Source organism: Poecilia mexicana, unplaced genomic scaffold, assembly GCF_051168715.1.
Source record: "Poecilia mexicana isolate PSO_F unplaced genomic scaffold, ASM5116871v1 scaffold_11, whole genome shotgun sequence".
Classification (NCBI taxonomy): domain Eukaryota; kingdom Metazoa; phylum Chordata; class Actinopteri; order Cyprinodontiformes; family Poeciliidae; genus Poecilia; species Poecilia mexicana.
The window spans coordinates 1,228,656-1,240,243 of NW_028263380.1; the positions used below are offsets into that span (position 1 = coordinate 1,228,656).

Below are 11,588 nucleotides of genomic sequence, written 5' to 3' on the forward strand. Positions count from 1 at the left end.
TTTTGAGACAAATGAAAACTGTTAACTATGGTTAATAATTTAGAGCTCAACTACATACAAAGTACAGCTTGAGTAGTTAAAACACAAATACGCTGACTCAGAGCCTGTTTTCTTTGTTCATTCCAGAGATACTGGTAAAAACAGATTGTACATCATTTTCATTCAAACAGAGACCAATGGCAGTGGCACCACAGGAGCCACCAGGTGATGAGGGTGTAGAGGGAGGACGAAGAAGATCCGGAGCTTGCCCAGGTTAAGATTCACTTAGCTGAAATACAAAAAGTATTCAACCATGAAAACTTAATGTACCTCATCAGAACAGAATAAAGAATAGCTTTAGTCCAGATTTTGTGGTGTTCTTGGTGTAGTCCTGTCCAGCAGTTCTGGTTTTATCTTTATTAAGAAGAAATTGTATTTTTTGTTGATGTTCTAACTACTTAAATTTAAAATGCATGGTTTCAGTAATATTTTTCTAAACGTAAACTAACAGACTATTGTGAAAGTAGTCGATTTAGGCTATCATCCTCAGGTACATGCAAGCAAAAAAAGACGGCTTGCAATTTTGCCTGCTATTTAAATCAAAAGTTGCAACAACACAAGACTGCTGGGCCTGATGACCTCACGCAGGTCAGCACTTACATGGAGGTCATGTCATTGAGGGCGTGGTCCAGCTCCTCACTGATGGCTTTGTACTTGAGCTTCTGAGCATAAAGCTCATCTGTATGTGCACACATAACAAACAACGTGTAGAAAGATGAAAACTGAGCAGAGAAACAGAAACAATGTAGCCAGACAAAGAAATCAAAATCCTCAGGAAACAACTACAGGATCTGGGTTTTGTTTCAACACTGGGTGCCTGTGGTTCAGTGGGAGAGGAGCTGTCGTACAATCAGAAGTTTGTAGGTTCAGTTCTAGTTTTCTTGTGCCTCTGTCACCCCGAGTTTCAGCGTGAATACAGCTGCAGTGTGAAGTGCTTTGTACTGTATAGATCCAGTTCCTTTACCATTTTTGTCTTGTCAAACTAGATGAGTTTGTTTCTAACATGAAAGGTTAAGCAAACATCTTAACCTGTCACCACTGCAGTGATGTTTAGTCTGTCTCCTTCCAAAGTTTGCAATTCTTCTGTTTTATCTCATGTTTGGTGTTTCAGGGTTAAGATGTAAAAGACTACCCTGCTCTATCAATCACAAATCATAAACATGTTTTACACATTCTCTACAGAAATGCAAAATGAATGGTTTTATAAGATCTACATGTTTTTATAACATGTGCAGCATTACTGTCTTTTTGGTTATTGTAATTCCATGACTGCAAAAGCATCATTGAGTGATTGTGATTAGGAAATTATGAAACAAAGTTACATTTAGATAAATCTGATGAAAAATAAATATTTTTTGAAGACCTGCATTGGTTTTAAAATGATTGTAAGGATTAGAAGATTGTGCTTGATTTGAGGCAAACCTACACTTATGTTTATTACTGTGTAATTAGCAATTAGTTCACAAGTATTCTATGCTTCTATTTTTCAGTCTGCATAAAGAAACAAAATTAAAGAAAAAAAATAGTAATTAAAGGATTCACATCAATGATTAGGGTTAGGGTTAAACAGGCGTGAAAGTAAGGGGGTACGGTAGGGTACTGCGTAACCCTAAAAGATTTAGCGGGGGTACACACTACCTGCAAGAGAGGGGAGCGGCTGTCTGCTGTAAAAAATCAATGGATTCACTGTGCAGCCGTGAGTGCGCCCACTAATCAGCCGTGACTGATTAGTTTTTCAAGAACAATCTAAAACACGACTTAATCAGTTAATAAATAACTTTTTTCCCATTTCATATTGTTTCTGAACTCTTTGTGCTAGCAGTGCTGCAATATGTCGATCATAGAAGGTTTTGAGTCGATCTTGGCTTTAGGTGACAAACTGAACGCCACCAGGACGCTGAGACCAGCACATCCTCCTCTGACTCCTTATCAAAATGTTTGTAACTTTATTAAAGAACAACAACAACAAAAATCAACAAAACGTGTTCAAATTAATGACCCAACAACAATAATAATCTCAGTAATTATTGTTTCAGCAATATGTGAGTTTCGGTTCCATTACCAAAACAACTAGCAGAGCAGGAGTTTAAAATGAACTAATCAACCACCTCTGTGTTCAGGGAGCGCTTATTAATGATCGCAAAATAAATATCAAACCTGAAAACCTAATGTCGTAACGGACTGAATGTTATGTTTTTAATGTAATCTCTGGTCGGCTTGTGGAGCGCGGGAGGTTGCCATGACAACGGGTGTGCTTAAATGACAGAGAGATGGAAAGTAAAAAGGTGCGAGTGGTTTAGAGTTGATCACCTGTTCAGGTTGTTTCTGAACATTCAATAAACGACAAACTTGGACTAATTACCTCGTCATTTACAACAAACATCAAACACGGTAAATATATATATATATATATGTATATATTTACACGGTAAATATATATATATATCAGTGACATGCGGTTCAGGGGAGGCAGGTGAGGCAGAGCCTCACCTGTCATCATGGAAAAATAATATATAATAATAAAACCATTTATATTGCTATTTTCACCCTGTGGTTTGTACTATAAAGTATCTATTTTTTACTTAGCTTAACCAATTCTGATTATTTTTTCTTCAAAATTGCTGGATTTTCACATTTTCCCATTCAAATGCTCAGAAGCGAAGATATTGTGACTGCACAACTGCTGAGTAAGACACAGTGAGCTAGCCATGGAGCTAGCCATACAGTAAATAAGTAAAGTACAGCGATATATTTGTTTTCTCCTCTCTTCCGACGTAAACATGAAAGTCTACATTTCTACACTTTAACAGTTTTTTTTTTTTTCTAAAGTGGATTTTCAATTGAAGCAGGAGATAATAACTAAAGGAAGATCAACACCGGAGCTGAAAGTTTTGCTTCGAGACAGTTTGATGATTCTCAAACGGAGTAGAAAAGACATGCCGAGAATAGACTTGGCTTTGGATGAACAGAAATTTTTGTGCAGAATTAGCGGTGCATGGATTTCATTGATACATAAAGGTAAGACAGCAATAGAATGTTTTTTTTTAATGAAATGTGCGTTTTTTGGGCTACAGTTTGTATGTCTAAATAATTCAGTAAAGTAGAAGCCATTTTAACAAAAAATAGTGAGTAATCTACCACAGCATTATTTATTAATTAAACATTAAGCCTAAAACGTACTACAGCAACCGACTGAATGTTCTGTTCTGTGTGCAAAATTCTTGAATGTTTTTTGGTGTTAAATCCTAAAACATGAAGTGGCATTGTTGTCAGTTGTTGTCGAGTCTGAGTAGCTTAACGAATACAGATCACTTTGCTGTGGATCATAGCACGAAATCAATATCTACATTCTAACTACTTTCACCCCTGGGGTTACCCTATTGTTGAGAAACACTGCAGACTTCATGGTAGATTGGCGCTTTTTCAAGTGATCTTAAATAGTATACACGATGATGAATTTAAGAGACAATTCTCTACCTTCCAGATCATCAATAGTCTTCTCCAGCTTGGCTACAGATCTTTCAGCAAACTCAGCTCTGGTCTCAGCCTGAGGACAGAATGAAAGAAAAATCTGATTACAAAATATCTGAGGTAAATCCTTTGTGAGAGAAACAAAAACCTGAACATGTAATGACAACTTATGAAACGTATTTTGGGTTAAAATCAGAACAAAATTATTTGTTGATGAAAACTGTCTTCATGCTCACCTCTTTCAGCTTGTCAGTTAGGATCTTGATTTCTTCCTCATACTTGTCCTCTTTTTGAGAATACTGTGAAGGGAGAGCAGCACCGTCACCTTGAGCTCTACTTTTCTATTCCTCACCCCTCTAGATCCACCACCGGTATTAGAGTCGAACTGATAGGCACTATAGATTATTTTTCAGACATGAACTGTGATCTTGTCCAGATAGGATACTGGGACAAATCTACTGCAACAGTGGTTCTCAGAGTCAGAAATTACACTATACGACACAAATAAGTGTGGTAAAATAAAAAACATCTTAATGCTGGAAATATTTCAACAATTACAATTATATTTCATGTTGATGCTGTTTGTAATGCTATTGTTCCCTCTGTTTAATTACCTCTTGTTAATATTTGCATGTGTAAGCAATAGTTGGAGGTACAGTACAACATAATGTTATAATGACTGTGTGAGCAAAATTTGCCCAATGGGTCCATTGGTAGAAAGATAATCAATTTCAAAAGACAGACAAAGAGATGCATTATGTTGATCAAGGCATATCAAATATCCTAAATTTGGTTTATGTCAGTACATATGAACTAGGGAGCAAGAATCAGAACAACATCAACCAACTACTCGCTCACTGTGAATTCTCCTGAGAATATTCTAGCCATTTGGACTGTATGTGTGCTATTGATGTTCGACTTTGAGTTCACATCTAATGCTTCTGCAGCTGGTGGTGCTGTCCCACCTTCTCAGCTTGTGCCTCCAGAGACTTAAGGTTGTTAGTGACATTCTTCAGTTCCTCCTCCAGCTCTGCACATTTTCTGGTTTTGATGAATAAGGACATAATGTTAGTGGAGGCAAAAGAGAACAGTTTGATCAGTCACATTCAGACTAATATTGTAAAAAGTCCTTTAAGATGTTAACATTTAGTCCCTATGGCAACAAGCTTAGAAAGGACTCTGAACAATAAATGCGCTTAGCTGTAACTTTAGCTTTGCTGACAAAATGGCTTCCAGACATAAGGAAAAAAGAGAACAAACTATCTAAACAAATCAGTGTCAGTGCCAGATATCTGCATTTTATGACAGACAGTGAAGCAGAGGCTATGTATCTTTCAAGTTAGTCAGGAAATTGTCTCTCAGGGCAATGCTTTAGTCTGAACAGGATCTTATTCTGAGAATGTCAGAGCTTTGCAGAACTTTACTGCAGTTCAAAGAAAAAAAATATTTATGAGGTGAAGACAAGATCTATGAAAAACACATACTACTGTTATAAATATATATAAACCATTTTAATGCACATCACATTGCATGTGATGTGACTCAAACAGACTCAACAAACTCATAAGAAAGACAGAGTCAGTTGTGGGGATGAAGCTGGCTCCACTGGAGGAGGTGCAGCAAGCACCATTATAGAGCCTGCTATAGCTAAAACCAAAGAAGCAATAAAAAACCTCCTCCACAAATGGCTGTGCCATTTCTCTGCATTAAAAGAAGTTAGCTGATCTTATCAGGTATCTGATTTTAATGCCTCCTGCACATCTCCCTTTGGAGGACATGTCCCACTGGAAAGACTGACTCTGAACTAACTGGAGGAGACAATAAGCCTCCTCTGGCCTGGGAATGCTTTGGGATATCCTGGAATATGGTGAAAAACATTGCTGGCAGGAGGAATGTCTGGGTTTCCTAAACCTTTTACCTCCTTTACCTTAGGAGAAAAACAGTTGGAGATTTGGTTATGTGACTGATTTTGACAAGGGAGCAATGCAACCAAAACCATTAGCTGCTCTCTCCATCACCTGATACATTTTCACTGCATACGATTCTGAATGTCATAAACAAAAGGTCAAGACTACATCAGTCACCGCTGGCTGATCCTGAACATTTCGAAATAAATGAATTATGTGTTAACCAAATATGTGTGTCACCTGGGCCCTGCCTGAACTGCTGCATTAATAGTTATATTTCCTACGTATTATAGTGAGACACTCACGCCTCAGCCAGCTCTGCTCTCTCCTCAGTCCGTTCCAACTCTCCTTCTACGATCACCAGCTTACGAGCCACCTAGAAAAACGCATGTACAGAGTTAGCTTGTTTTACAGGAAACTTTCAAACACATTTCACTCACTCAGTTAAGCACCAAGTCAAACACGCAAAAGGAGTGACTAACCATAGGATGGAAATTTAATTACTTAAATGTCCAAGCAGCTTTGGGCTTTGTTTAGGCCAAACAGAATTACAGACAGTGTTTACACACTGTTATCAGAGCATCCATCAGCTAGTCAGTATGGTCAGTTATGTTGACCAGACACAGGTAATGCTCAATTACCTGAGACTCAAGGTCTCATTATACATGTGAGGATTTTTGAATATTAAAACACCAACATGTCTTTCTGTCAGTTGTCGATTATAATAAAGCACTAATTGAAAGGAAATTCATGGAGTTCAGAAAAACATCCCTCAGTCACACTGCAGTCGTAGAATCACCTCCTCGTATTTGCGATCAGCTTCTTCAGCAATGTGTTTCGCTTCCTTCAGCTGGATCTCCTGGAGTTCCATCTTCTCCTCGTCCTTTAGGGCCCTGTTCTCAATCACCTTCATGCCTCTGAGAGAAACAATCAGTCATTTCTTCTTCATTACAAACAATTGTCAATTTTTTTTTATCTCCCTTAAGAACAGTTGTTGGTTCTTCACAGTACTAGCTTATGAGCCAGAGTTCAGGCTGATAGTCAGTTATTTTGCACCTTTCCACATATTTGTCCTGTATGATTCGTGGTTTGAAGTGATTTCTGCACATATCACTTCAAATTTAGTGAATTTCAACCCCAAAAATGAAGCAGCTGACAAAGAAAAAAAATTAAGGCAGAAATTAGGAATTCAACGAGAGACAAAATAACATGACCTCTGGACTCTGATCCTATTGACACAGAGTCGATGACTTCATAGTCCAACGATTAGAAAATGCTGCTTTAAATAATCTTATGGTTCCACCTAAATATTTTCTGAATGGACCCATGGTATGTGTTTGTTTTTGAGTTAAGGATGTAAAGTTACAACTTTTATCATTAGCGGGGAAAAAATAGTGTGATAAGAAATTAATTGATAATGTTTTCAAACCTCAAATAACTACTGTCCAGTTTTGCGTTGTGAATTATTTTTGTTTGCTGTTGTTTTTCAATAAGTATTAAAATATTTGTATATTTATTACAACTTCTGTATACAACCTAGATGGACAATTGCATTATTTATTGTAAATGACATGCAGAAGAAAACTGTTTTACAAAGAGTGAGTGTTATCTCTAGAGTAGAGTTTGTGAGGGTCTGGCTGTAAGCACCATTGTCGTTTCATAAATTAATTTTACTGTTACTGCAATAATTACCACAAAATATTATGAAAACACAACTCCATACGGCCCCTCGTTAATGTGAATCCACAGGCTGACTCAACCAAGCACCTACTTAAAATGAAAGAGACTCAGGTTTTACAGCCAGGAGTTTGAATTTAGAGAGATGTGGTCTTCACTGGACCACCCACCAGATCATGAGCAGGAAATCTGCTATGTTTTTGCAGTAGAAAAGTGTGGCCTCTATATATGTTGCTTGTTTTTGTTTCTATCAAACCCTATAGATTTATTTATGACTGAAGAGTTTGGAATGAAGACGTTGAACGTCTTGATGGGTTTAGGAGCTCAGAATGAGGGATTGCTGTAAAGTCAACAACACAACACAAGCAAGCGATTATTAAAATCGCTTGCTTGTGTATACTTAAACAGTGTACTGTTTAAGTATTAGCATACTGTTTAAGTATACTGCTAAGCATACTTAAACAGTATTGCTACATGCTTGTCCCAGAGGAGTGAATGATGCAATCTGCTACGTTTTCTGAGAAACTTTTATACTGCTCTGTATGATTAACTAAGTTTACTCTACTGTCTGAAAACTAGGATCAGCTGGAAAGTTTGTGACTGATTTGAAATGATTTTTTTTAAGTGACTTGAGATGACATTTGTTGTGAATTGAACTATGGGAACTATGTCTGCCACAGGAATTAAAATACAACTCTTGTATTTTTTGCTAATACATAACCAAAGGGGGAAAAAAAGTTTGTTGCAAGTCCAGTTAGAAGTCACCTCTCGCTCTCATCAGCGGCTTTTTCAGCTTCTTCCAGTTTCTGCAGGGCTGTTGCTAGTCTCTCCTGCGCTCTGTCCAACTCCTCCTCCACAAGCTGGATGCGTCTGTTCAGGGAAGCCACCTCTGCCTCGGCCTGCGTCCAGACAAACATGGTGTGGATTCATTCAAACAAGAAACATGACCAATATCAACTGCAAAAGACTGATGCACCAAAAGTTTTTCTTTCTGACAAGTTTTTAGTTTCGAAACATAGATTTAAAATCTGGATCTCTCTGTGACAAGTGGAGATGTAGCTTCTGTTGTGGCTTTAGTCATACAAAAAAAAATTTAACCAAAAAATATCCAAAGTAAATGGCAAGATATTTGGACAAATTAATTGAGACAATTATTGAAATAAAAATTGCTTGCTTCTATATTTCCTGTGGAAGAACTGTTAGCTTGTTAGCTAAACAGTGTGAACTGTATGTGCTCTGCAGGTATTTGCCTGGGTGACAGCTGTTTCGTCTATATAGAGACACTGACAAATTGTTCAGTAGTGAGTCAGGATTCATTCAGCCACAGAAGAACAGAGTCCTGAAGTAAAAACGTTTTTGTATTTCTTTTCTGGTTTTGATTAAACATAGATAACAGAGTGAAGAAACAAGAATGACCCATTCATCCATCTGTGGCTGAATAGGACTCCATTGAGAGCACATAGTGTCAGACAACTGCTAAGCATACTTTAAGTAACGCAGAAAAATTCTCTGAGATAATAATTATTTTTCTCTTTGAACCAACAGAGCAACACAAAATGAGTATGATAATATTTGCCTTAAAAAAGAGGGTAGTAGTTCCTGAACAGTGACCTGGGAGCCAGGGGGAGAGCCCCAAAAATGGACATGAGCCATTGTCAAGGCTAAGCAGGTGACATCAGAGTCAAAATAGGAGTCTGAATCCTCCCAACAGCTGTGAGCGTTCCATTCAGGGCACCATGAGAATGGAATGTGACAGAGAGAAAAGAAATCAGATGAGCTCAGTTTGCACTGAACACATTCAAGGTTGCACACAGTGAGGTCCTCAAATGCATGTTGACATCAAAACTAAATGAATATAAGATTAGGCAACTGATGATGTTCTGAATCCCCAGGACTATCTGCCTCTTCATGACTCAGAACGTCAGCCTACATCTCACTGAAGCAGTAGAAGCAGTTTAGTTTTCCACTCTACACCACACATCCAACATTAAACACAATTAAAGTTGCTTTATTAGAATAATAAAATACATATTCCTTCTAAAGCAAAAACAGTTGTTACTGTCAGTTTTATGGCATGAAGTACAGTAATGTGTTACTGTATATGCCGTGTGTCTGTCAGTTTACAGCTGTTCTTTCTCCAGGCAGAACTCTAAACTGGAAGTCAGGGTAAATGTAACTGCTGCTACAGAACACAGTGTAAATAAGCATTATGCTACTGAAGTCACTAAAACTTAATGATTCCAATTTCAGAGTAATTAATGACTGAAATTAATGAAGATATCTTGTAACGTAGTGCCTTGTCGTACTTTGTGTATTTTCATATGCTGTCATGTGTTTTAAATTTGTCTACACAAATCCAAAACACATGGCATATTTGATCTCAGTTAAACTTATTAAACTTAATGAACAAGCAAAAATAATTTTTATTGAGCTAACTGAAACCAGGTCCATATTCAATTCCTTCTGGTCAAAGAAGAGAAAATGCCCTCTGAACATGTCTGAGTGTGTGTAGCATGGCTTCTCTTTCAGAGGTGTGTCACTCACATCAGCAGCCTTTTTATCAGCAACCTCCAGCTTCTCCTGGGCATCCTTCAGGGCTTCTGAATATTTATCAAGCTCATCTTCCGTCCCCTTCAGCTTCTTTTGCATCTGCAGAAGTTCGTCTTCATGCTGATGGTGTAAAAGACCACAAAGGATCAGAAGCACTGCAACCATGTATAAAATTATACTGACTTAAACTTTTTAAACTAAAAGAACATTTATTGATTTCTGTTTAGAAATTTCTCTGATCCTTGTTAGGGAACAAACCTGATTCCACAGAATGGCCACTTTAAGAAAGTGTTCTAAATATAATACATATGTATAATATATATTTACAATTAATCTGCATTACATTTTTTTAAAGTAAAAAAAAATGTTCTTATTTTCTAGCACTACATTCTGAAATTGTCACTAAACCCATTCAAGCCCAAGTGTTTCTACTTAACCACAAGTTTTAGCCTCTGTTGGAGCCATTTTGTTGTCTGTGAGTCATGTTTAGGTTTTTTACTATTAAATAAAATAAGATTTTTTTTTCCCAGTACGAAGATAAAAACAGACAGTAGATCAAAAGCATAAATCTACATTTCTAAAGACAGATTCTGAAACTACAGGCAGACCAAGTCCAGGTGAAACTTTCAGGTCTGTTGAGAAAATTTAAAAAGATAGATCCAAATATAGAATGACTTCAAGTTCAACTTGTAAATTAGACAATCAAAACAATCAATACTCATGTAGACATTTCTATGTAAAACTGTTCAGGGAAACTCACCCAGTCCCATAAAGAGTACCTATTTTACTGTGTATGTGCGTATGTGTGTGTGGACCATTTTTCCAACAAGTATTATGTTGTGGTGAATGACTGACCCAAAGCTCTGGCCCCATAAGAAGCAGTGCTGTTTTTGGTTTAGAAGTTAGGTTTAGGACTAAGGTGTGAACTGGTACTAGTTAAGTTTAGGGTAGGTGTCAGGGTTAGGCTGTAGGAAAGAAGGAAAAATGAATGGAAGTCAATACAAGGTCCCTGTGAAGATAGAAAGACTGTGTGTGTGTGTGTGTGTGTGTGTGTGTGTGTGTGTGTGTGTGTGTGTGTGTGTGTGTGTGTGTGTGTGTGTGTGTGCGTGTGTGTGTGTGTGTGTGTGTGTGTGTGTGTGTGTGTGTGTGTTCCATGGCAGACCTGTTTGCTCCTCTCCTCGGCTCCTTTCTTGTCTGCCTCAGCTTGCTCAGCCCGGTCCAATGCATTCTCCTTGTCCAACTTCAGCATAAGCATCTTTTTTTTGATGGCTTCCATGTTTGCTGTTGGGGGATGTTTGCAGACTGAACAAAGATAAAGTCAGATTTCTGCAAGGTGTGGACCTGGTGGTCTGGCGAACTAGAGGACAAACCAAACACTAAGAGAACAGCAGCTCATTTATATGACAGACACTGAGACCCTCCCATTACAAAGCCCCTCCACCTACTCATTGGGCTATAACGAGAGACAACAGTTGGGAGTCTACAGTTGTCTCTCTGTCTGATGAGGTCAGTCAGGAGCAGTTCATTAAGTTTGGGTGTAAACTATGTATGGCTAAAATTAGGCTAAAAATCACACAAAAAAATTAGGTTAGAACATTCACATTCAAAATACAATTCATTTATTATTTACATGACCTCTGAAAAGAACCCACATATGGAACATTTTCCCACATTACAACCAAAATTCTATTTTATTGTAATTTTATATAATGATAGAACAACACAAAGTAGACTATTACTGTGAGGTCCAAGAAAAATGGTGCATAGTCTTATTTTCTTCTGAATAAACACCTAATAACCATGGCAGGAAGTAGTTTTTACTTAGCTGGATGGCCATATCTTGGCAGGTCCATCATCTTTCCATATTCACCCTCTCAGCTCTGTGACACGTTCAAAGCTTGGATAATATTTTAGAACCCAATTCTGTACTTTGTCGATGCTTTG

The 11,588-nt window shown here is 37.6% G+C and overlaps 1 protein-coding gene across 2 annotated transcripts; it reads right to left on the bottom strand.

Annotated features, from left to right (window-relative positions):
• Positions 1-104: 104 nt before the first annotated feature.
• On the bottom strand, positions 105-11,026 carry tpm3 (tropomyosin 3). Of its 2 annotated transcripts, XM_015011325.2 has the most exons (10): positions 10,807-11,025; positions 9,639-9,764; positions 7,860-7,993; positions 6,217-6,334; positions 5,723-5,793; positions 4,476-4,551; positions 3,747-3,809; positions 3,517-3,586; positions 640-718; positions 105-268 (listed from the first exon to the last, which is right to left on the bottom strand). In XM_015011325.2, exons 1-10 carry the CDS (start codon positions 10,918-10,920, stop codon positions 265-267), a joined length of 855 nt encoding a protein of 284 aa, XP_014866811.1. In that variant the 5' UTR covers positions 10,921-11,025; the 3' UTR covers positions 105-264. The 2 variants fall into 2 exon arrangements, with proteins under 2 accessions (XP_014866811.1, XP_087866169.1); XM_088010043.1 differs by lacking the exon at positions 105-268 and having other exon boundaries at positions 636-718; positions 10,807-11,026.
• Positions 11,027-11,588: the final 562 nt, after the last annotated feature.